Source organism: Littorina saxatilis, unplaced genomic scaffold, assembly GCF_037325665.1.
Source record: "Littorina saxatilis isolate snail1 unplaced genomic scaffold, US_GU_Lsax_2.0 scaffold_1894, whole genome shotgun sequence".
NCBI classification, from domain to species: Eukaryota; Metazoa; Mollusca; class Gastropoda; order Littorinimorpha; family Littorinidae; genus Littorina; species Littorina saxatilis.
In genome coordinates, this window is record NW_027126918.1 from 9026 (window position 1) to 19194 (window position 10169).

At 45.2% G+C, this 10169-nt stretch overlaps 1 protein-coding gene across 1 annotated transcript; it reads right to left on the reverse strand.

Annotated features, from left to right (window-relative positions):
• Positions 1-7733: 7733 nt before the first annotated feature.
• On the reverse strand, positions 7734-10163 carry LOC138955407 (uncharacterized). The gene is made up of 2 exons (XM_070327021.1): positions 9380-10163; positions 7734-9274 (listed from the first exon to the last, which is right to left on the reverse strand). Exons 1-2 carry the CDS (start codon positions 9618-9620, stop codon positions 7734-7736), a joined length of 1782 nt encoding a protein of 593 aa, XP_070183122.1. The 5' UTR covers positions 9621-10163.
• Between the last annotated feature and the right edge of the window lie 6 nt (positions 10164-10169).

The following is a 10169-nucleotide window of genomic DNA, read 5'->3' on the forward strand; positions in this document are numbered from 1 at the left end:
CTGCTCTTGTCAAAAAACGTGCTGTGCTGAACATAAAGAATGATGATGACAAATGTTTTATGTGGTGTGTTCTGGCAAGACTGTACAGTGTAAAGAAAAATGCAGAAAGAGTGTCTAACTATCATGCATACAGAAATAAACTAAACTTTACTGGTATTGAATTTCCTGTCAGCATTACAAGCATTGACAAATTTGAACAGCAAAACAAACCCATCACCGTAAATGTTTACACGTGGGATGAGGAAGATGAACTGAAACCAGTCAGAATATCAAAGAACTCACCAACGATTGGTGATTGTGATACTAACCATGTTGACATGTTACTAATGACTGATGGTGTAAAATATCATTACACTTTGATTCGTACAATGAGTAGACTGATGGCGAGCACAAGCAATCACAATAGTAAACAAGACTTTTGTAGGCGATGTCTCTTGCGTATTCCATCAATTCATGCAGCACTTATACACAAGCAACATTGTAAGAGCGTTGATGATGCGGTTGTGAAGTTAACAACACCACCGCCAGACAGCAAAGTGTATTTTAAGAATGTATGCAAACTACAGAAAAGTCCTTATGTTGTTTATGCTGACTTTGAATCTATCATTGTGCCATATGAAGGACCTTTACCAAAAGACCTACCTAAAACAGTAACTCTAAGTAATCATCAAGTCTGTTCATATGCATTTATTGTTGTTAGTTCAGATGGTAAACATTCTAAACCGCAATTGTACAGAGGACCTAATGCAGCAAAGAACTTCTTACAGCAAATGAACCAAGTGCGAAATGACTGCTCCAAACAACTGAATCTTTCAGACATTGTTATGAAACCTGAAGACCAAGAACAGTTTAACTCTACCACACAGTGTTGGATATGCGAACAAAGTCTAACACCAAACACAGACAATCCAATAGTAAGAGATCATGATCATGTAAGTGGGCAGTTCCGAGGAGCAGCACACAGCAAATGTAATCTACAATTAAAGTTTGATCCTAAGACTTGGAAGCTTCCAATCTTCTTCCATAACTTGCGCGGTTATGATTCACATCTGATCATGCAGGCAGTAACTGATGAATACAAAGCAAGATGCATTGCGCAGTCTTCAGAAAAGTACATGGCCTTTACTCTGAATAGTTTACACTTCTACGATTCTGCTCAACATCTGATGGGAACACTTGAGTCTTTATCTTCATCACTAACTGCTTTTCCAATCACATGTAAGTACTTTGACAGTGACTTAGTTAGAAAGGGAGTCTATCCATATGAATACATGGATTCGTGGGAGAGGTTTGATGAAGATGAGTTACCACCAAAGGATGCTTACTTCTCACGGCTGAAGGGTAAAGGTATAAGTGACGAAGACTATGAACACGCTAAGACTGCATGGAATAAATTAGGATGTAATACAATGGGTGATTATCATGATCAATATTTGTTGGCTGATGTTTGTTTACTTGCAGATATATTTGAGAATTACAGAAGAACATGTATGAAGCACTACAATCTAGATCCTTCACATTACATATCTGCACCAGGCATGAGCTGGGATGCATTTCTTAGATTTACAGGAGTAAAGATTGACTTGCTATCAGATCTACCTACACTTCAGATGATTGAAAATGGACTACGTGGAGGAATCAGTATGGCTTCACACAATTACTGCAAAGCCAACAACAAATACTTGGACGACTTTGATCCTATGAAACCTTCTAATTACATCATGTATCTAGATGCAAACAATTTGTATGGTTGGGCAATGTGTCAGACGCTTCCACTTCGGAACTTTAAGATCTATTCAGGACCATTTTCACAATGTGTTGTGCTGACAATATTAAAAGCAGGCCCAGACAGTCGAAAGGGATGGATACTAGAAGTTGACTTAGACTATCCACTATCACTTCATGATCTACATAATGATTATCCTTTAGCGGCTGAGAGGTTAAAAGTAAACCCAAGAGAACCTCCAAAGCTGGTGCCCAATCTGTTTCACAAAAAGAAGTATGTGTGTCACTACAGACTGTTACAGTTTTACATTAGACATGGATTAATTTTGAAGGCTGTTCATCGTATAATTTTATTTGATCAAGAACAGTTTATGAAACCTTACATCATGAAAAACACAGAACTGAGAACCAAAGCCGCTGATGCATCAGAGAAAGACTTTTTTAAACTGATGAACAACAGTTGCTTTGGTAAGACAATGGAAAACCCACACAAGAGAAAGGATGTTAGACTTGTTACAAGAGAAAATGAGGCCATCAAGCTGACATCCAAACCACAGTATCAAGACTTTAAATACTTTCATGAACAGCTGTATGGTATCTTAATGAAAAAACTTGTAGTCAAGCTTGACAAACCAGTATTCATAGGCTTTACTGTGCTAGAGTTGTCAAAACTGTTGATGCTTGAGTTTTTGTATGATTATTTGAAACCAAGATATCCCAAATCGAGAGTACTTTACACAGACACAGATTCATTCTTACTTGACATTCCAGCGGATGACATTTACAAAGATCTAGAAGCTGAAAGTCCTGCAGTAAAAGGAAAAGATTCTTTTTATGACACTTGCGACTACCCTAAAGAATCACCATTGCACTCAAATGTTAACAAGAAGGTTATTGGAAAGATGAAAGATGAAATGAATGGGAAGATAATTAAGGAGTATGTTGGATTGCGTGCAAAGATGTACAGTGTTGCAAGTGAGAAAGGGGTGGTTAAAAAAGCAAAGGGTGTAAGCAAACAGGTTGTAAAGTCGAGCATATCGCATGATAACTACAAGGAAGCACTGTTTCAGAAGCGAGTGTTTCACCATGACAACCCTAAGATCAGTTCCGCGCTTCATCAGATCAACACAACTATTGTAAACAAGAAATCTTTAGATGCTAATGACACAAAGCGCGTTTATTCATCACCAGAATATTCTTATGCAATTGGCCACTGGAGAACAAACGCGGCTTCAAATAGTCTGAGTGTGTAATAAGAATTTTTGTCAATCGGGAAAACCCGCTATGACGGGGAAGTGTTTGTGAAAGGGGAGTAGGCTTTGTTGAGTTTCAAAGCAGCCACCAAGTACACTTGTCAAAGCTTGATTCAATAAACAAGTTTTAATATTCATGAACCACGTGATACACCAGAACCAATCGTGGTGGAACAATATTACACAAGTCATTTGCATAAAGTGCACTCGGTGGCCGCCTGAAAAGGCAGCCTAAATATTGAAGCGTAGTGAAGCGAAGCGTTGGAACAGAGTGACCCAAGCCGCCGGTTTACCAGCAAGACCGACCGTTCACGCGTGAACGGTACTATTTTTAGAATCCTAGAATTCTTGAGAATGTTGGAGCTGGCTTGTTTCTGGTACAGGCAAAATTGGTCATCACTGAGTTTGTGTAACACAGGAAGTTGTGAAATACGTCACGGCAAAATTGTTACCAAAAACATCATAGATCGTATTGTGCAGGGTCAACTGCAACAAACTCAAACCGAGCCATTCATTCCTTCTTGTATTTGAGCGACTTATATACCAACATTTTTATGTCTTATTTTCAGCACAGGTGTAGGAAAAATCATATACCAAAGTCTTATTTATTTTCTAATTTAACATTTTTTTTACAAATATGACCATGGTCTTTTAAACATACAGTGACATTAAACATTGTTATGTTAAAAAAAAGAAAAAAGAAAGAAAGCTTTTGCGCACAAATCAGAAATACAGGCCAAACCGTGAGTTTCTGTGGCAAAGCGCGACAGAGGAAATTGCACTGGTTTTATTTTTAGATCAGTGGGAAATTTTCAAGAACAGACGCTTGCATTTGGATGTGTCCAATGATAGTAGGTTTGGTTGTGATCAATCAGAATAATGTAGGCAGGGATGTCGTTAGGCGTCGGACATCGGACATATAACGATAAAAATCCCCAAATGTCCGATTCACATTGCCGCATGTCGGTCAGATGTCCTATCGTTTTAGCCTGAGCGTGGTCATTGTCCGACTCGATATATCAATCAATCAATGAGTCTTATATCGCGCATATTCCGTGGGTACAGTGTACTCCATTCCTTCGGACAGCGCGATATTCGTTAATTTTCATTTCAAGATACAAATCTTCTAAAAGACCGAACGCTCTCGTGTTCAGCTGACACTGAAGTTGCTAGTGCCGTATGATCTTTTCTTTTGTTGGGAATTCCCGAACCGTCTGGTGCAGCCACAGAGATCTGCAGCGCACTGATCTAAACTGAATAGTGCATGCTACAGGAGTACGGGAGACAACTCCAACTGACTAAATTTGTCGTCTGCTTTTGTTTTCGATACGAGACGAAGCACTGACGGGAAGAAAAAGTAAAAATAGAATCACTTGTAAAGAGTTAACTATTCGTTTAGACAGTCACATTGCATGTATCAGATATAATTCTAACAGTGAAAGAACATATGAAGTAAAGTTTGTAAATGAGAGAGCGTATTGAGCTTAAGAATGTTGTATCAGAGAAAGGGGGAATGTACGTTCTGGGTTACTGATTCCGACAGACCCGGCATTGGTTCAAAACAACCTTACTTTACTGTATTTTTTTTGTATGGATTTATGCAGTATTTTTCTGATTTTGTCGCATGTTTCATTTTTGTAAAAGTTTAGTCCAGAAGCCTATTTTGCGTTAATATTTAGGGTCTGTCGGAATCGGTGAGCCAGAACGTACATTCCCCCTTTCTCTATGTGTGATGCAAAAGTTATCCCAAACAGGGGCGGACGAGGGGGGGGGGGGGGGTGTTTTTGGGGTTTCCGGGACCCCCCCCCCCCCCCAGCCAAAAAATATATATAATTTTTTTTGGGGGGTTGTTGTTGTTGTTGGGACACATTTGCAGCCCGATTCCGAACACGTATGAAGCTCCCTCCACAAAGGATGCTTAGTGCTAAGTGACAGCAAAGACTATAATGTTGAATGAGGTATGCATTTCTTTATTTTACATTGAGTTTCAATTTTTTGGGTATTTATCAGTGACAAGATATGCTGCCTGAAACTGGTAATGATCATCCTCAGAATGCACCAGATTGCACCATTTTGCATCCTTATTTTCAAAATTTTTCGGACCCTTCACACCCATATCTTCACAATATACTTTTGGAACCCCCCCGCCCCCATAAAATGAACTGATCCGCCCCTGCCACAATCAACATGGTTGTAACATCCCTCCTCGCTGTCCACAGTCAGTTTACATTACAAGCATTAGCAGATGAAAAGCAGTCTCAGATTGTTTTTTACGACAGCGGTCCATGTGCATGGGGTAATTATTCATTCTATACATCAAAGCCGGTGTCTAAAATGGCTCTGTAATTCCTTTGCCAGGCTGGAGGTTATTGACCCAAACCGCCATAAAATACAAATAAAAACAACAGAAAACCAAAACAAGAAAGACAACAACACATTAAAAACAAGAGTTATGAGTGTGACCGGCATTTTAGTATCAAGCCGGATATCATGTAGAGTAACAGATACACCTGCGGCGTTAGAGGGGGGGGGGGGGGGGGGGGGGGGGAAGTTTGGTTGAAATGCCAGTGCTTAAACCCGTACAAAATTATACGGTGAGGCATACAAATTCATCTGCAGCATCCGGAAATGTCAACTTGTGTTCTATGCAGTTATAAGTGGAATTGTCAATTTTTATTTCCCGTTTTTTCCCAATTAAAAAGACCGATTGAAAATAACACCCAGCATTTGAAAAGATATCTATGAAACTGAAAGAATGTCTTGAAAAATAACAAGGATTAAAACGGCAAAAGGAGTTTACCATTCGGGCCAGCTGACGTTAGAATTGATTTGTCAATGCATTGTTAATCAGCTGTTTCTTTGTTGACAAGCGAACCAGGTGGTTCTTGTTTGACAAGTGAACCAGGTGGTTCTTGTTTGACAAGTGAACCAGGTGGTTCTTGTTTGACAAGTGAACCAGGTGGTTCTTGTTTGACAAGTGAACCAGGTGGTTCTTGTTTGACAAGTGAACCAGGTGGTTCTTGTTTGACAAGCGAACCAGGTGGTTCTTGTTTGACAAGTGAACCAGGTGGTTCTTGTTTGACAAGTGAACCAGGTGGTTCTTGTTTGCAGCAAACACTAAGGCACGCACAAGTCTGTCCGTATCACAGCTGAAAGCTGTATTCGATGTCATCACCTGGTGGTTTGGGTTTGTTCGCTCTCATTTTCAACTTTAGCTTTCGAACAAAAAACTAAATAAACTTGTTATCGCAAATTTATGCGTAACCTTTTAAAGACAGGCCTGCGATAATTATTTGTGATTATGAGGATGACACTTTCGCAACATATCTCAAGTAAAGTTCGGAGGAAGAGCAGTAAACATGGGGGGGGGGGGGGGGGGGGGGGGGGGGGGGGGGGGGAGAGTAAGAGAGAGAGAGAGAGAGAGAGAGAGAGAGAGAGAGAGAGAGAGAGAGAGAGAGAGAGAGAGAGAGAGATACTAAGGTGGAGACAGACAGAGACAGACATATAGACAGAGAGACACAGAAAAAACCGCCAGACAGAAAGAGACACGGACACCCTACAGAGACGGCTTCTTTGCAGAAACCCGAGTTGAGTAAACTTCCCTTTAATTTCATAGAGAGGCACTGAGACTAAGACATTTAGCACAAAACACAGTGAAGTTTTCCTTCAAAGAAACTTCATAGACGTTTTCTTTTAATTATAAACTTTAAAATGTAATAGAAAAAAGGCTTTAGTGCGCAGCAAGACAGACCAGCGTTCGAAACATTAAGAATTTAAGCGTCAAGAAAATAAAATAAATGTTGCTTAAATCGAAAAGCAGACATTCGCCGACCTGTGATAAACGAAGTTACAAGGAATTCAAAGAAATCGATGCATTGCCATGACAAGAATTGGAAAATGTCAACAGTTCTTCCACAACATTTTTTCCATCGGTGGACACAAAAAATATGCATCCAGATTGAGACAAAGAAAACCAAGACGCTTTGCACTTTCAGGTGCAACGAGGTAAAGACGGACATGTGCGCGTGACAAGTTATATATATGTAAGCTTATATTATATTCACGCAAATCTGACCGAAACTGAGAGACAAAGAGTGCTTTGACAGACAGACAGACGGAAGGACGGACGAACAGCGGACAGTCCGACAGACAAAAAGAGCATTCTCCTCGAGCATCATACATGGCAAGAAAAAACAGACCGACCGACAGATAGACAGACAAACAAGCAGACAAAGTGAAAGGAGTATTAGCAGACAGGCGAAGCAACACATATTTTGTCGGTTACATGGTCATGAGACATGTTTGCAACCTACACAAAGACATGATTCAGACACGGAGAAAAACAAGCAAGGAAAAAAAGCATAGACGGAGTCCAACACAGAGAAACAGACATATATATATATATCCCCTCCCTTACATAGAGAGAGAGAGAGAGAGAGAGAGAGAGAGAGAGAGAGAGAGAGAGAGAGAGATAGAGAGAGAATGAGACAGAGAATGAGAGAGATAGATAGAGAGAGAGTGAGTGAGAGAAGGGGGGGGGGGAGAGAGGACAGAGAGAGAGAGAGAGGGAGAGAGAGAGAATGTGAGAGAGAGGGGGGGGAGAGATGACAGCGAGAGAGAGAGAGAGAGAGAGAGAGAGAGAGAGAGAGAGAGAGAGAGAGACAGACAGACAGACAGACAGACAGACAGACAGACAGACAGACAAATACACACACACCCCACAGACAGACAAATCACACAACAAATCAAGACTACTCACTCCATGTTGAAGACCTTCTCCACGAACTTCTTCATAAACTCCATGCACTCCAGGGTGACCTCGTCGGGCTGGGAGTCCAGGCTGTAGGTGGAGCTCCACGACTTGTCCGACCCCATGGAGGCCGACCGGTGAACCGCCGTCCCTCCGTACTCCACGTCCGACGACTCCACGCTGGTGGACGCGTAGAGATTTCGCCCCCGATCCCCAGTACCGTCGCCGTTGGAATCCACACTACTCTGGCTGGGGTGGGGAGATTTCTTGGAAGAAGCAGCAGCAGCGGCGGCAGCGGCGGCTACCTGCTCGAAGGTCATGAGGTCTTGAGGTGGGTTCTCCACGGAGAACACGCTGTCCCCCAGGCCGTCTTCCGGTTCCACGTAGTCGTCGAACAGCATCTCGTCCACCGTGCTGGAGCGTCTCTTGGTGGTGGTGAACATGGGGGCGCGGGGGTGACCCGGCGTTCCTTCTCGCCCCACATCCGGCAGAGGGATGGCTTCGCCGGGTCTGGGTGTGGCGGCGGCTGCCTCCGCCGGTCTACCTCTGGAGGCGGATTTGTCAGTCCTCGGTATGACACTGGCGTCACTCCGCCCGCTTCTCACACTGCCCGTGTCACTGACGGGACTCCCTGCTGACTCCCTGGAGTATCCCCTGGAGATCGGTTCAGGTCTGGACTCCGTCTTCCTCTCCAAGTCCGCTCTGGCCTGTCGCTCTGCTTCCTGTCTTGCAAGGTATTCTGCTTCTGCTTTGGCTTGTCGTTCAGATTCCTGTCTTGCGTGGTAATCTGCTTCAACTTTGGCTTGTCGTTCTGACTCCTGTCTGGCCAGGTATTCCGATTCTGCTTTTTCCCGTCGCTCTGCTTCTTCTCTAGCCTGTCGCTCCACTTCCTGTCTGGCGTGGTATTCCGATGCTATCTTGGCCTGTCGTTCCGCCTCTTGTCTCGCTCTGTATTCCGATTCCGCTCTGGCCTGTCGCTCGGATTCCGCTCTAAGCTTTCGCTCCGACTCCTGGTGGACGTGGTACTCTGATGTCACTTTGGCCTGTCGATCCGATTCGTGCCTGATCTTGTATTCGGACTCTACGCTGGCCTGCCGTTCAGCCGACTCTTGTCTGGCTCTGGGTTTGCTTCTCTTTGTAGGGTCTGACAAGTTCATCGCCTCCATCATCTTGGCCGTCGACTCGTCGATGTCGCTCTTGAACTGCGTCTCCGAGAAGAACTCGTTGCAGCGGCCGGCCTGGTCGTCGGCCGACCCCACGTTGGCCTCGGTGGAGCCTCCGCTCTTGCCCGTGTAGAGCGGCTCGTCGAAGCTGATGTTCATGCCGTTCATGGAGAGCTGGCGGTCTACGGGACGACCCGAGGCGGACCCCGTGGACCCCGTGGAGTCGCTGCGGGTCCGCGAGTAGGCCGGCATGGAGTTCATCCTCTTGATGATCTTCTCCTTCTCCCGCAGCTCCTGCACGCTGGGCGGCTTCTTAGGCGGGGGAGGGCGGGGCGGGGGCGTGCTGGGGGGAGTGTCCGTGCTCATGCTCCGCCTCATCCCTTCTGTGGGGTACTGCGGGGGGTTCATTCCACCGTGACCAAACCCGTAACCGCCACCACTACTGTGATGACCACCACCACCACCACCACCACCTCCACCACCACCACCTACGCCGCCTGCACTGCTAGCGGTATCGTCAGCACTGTCTTTAGAGGAAAAGGTGGTCTCGATCTGTTTTGAGATGTTGGAGATGTCACTGAACAGCCCATTCTTCTTGGCGATCACCGAGCTGAAGAACTTGGACGTGCCGTCCGCCAGGCTCTCGGAGAACGAGCGGCGCTCCTCCCTGGTCCGCTGGCGGGGCTGCGACTGCTGGGGGTGGGGAGGGTGTCGGGGGTTGTAATCCATGCTTGGAGCTGTCCCAGCGGCCACTGCAGTGTACACCCTGCCGCCTGGACCGAGACAGAGAGAGACGACGTGTCCTCTACAAAAACAGCGGTGCGTGAGGGCGCATGGGTCCCACCATTCTAGAAAGCAGCAGCAGGGAGGAACTCGGTGGCGCAGGGGGGTAAGGCAAAGTAAAGCCTCCACAGACCGAAGGGAGAGCGAGGGGCCCTTGTGTCGGACCACGCTTCCTTTTGAAGCCTCACGTTCTAGGGGGACGATTGGCTGCCGGCAGCGAGTTTGAACGTGGCTCTGGTTGCATTGACCCAACCCCCAGTCATCACCCGCTCCGCACAAATAGAGAAGTGAGAGGGAGAACAGAACAGAACAGCACACTCTCCACTACACCACAGAGCGCACACACCGGTGAAAACAGAGTTGATTTCACGGCAATGTAGTGATGAACCGAGAGACAGAGAGAGACACCGGCACAAACCCCTCCGCCGATATAGCGTAGAGACACTGCCGACTGGTACAGACTCGCGAGGGCCGGTAAGGAGAGTGTACACGTAC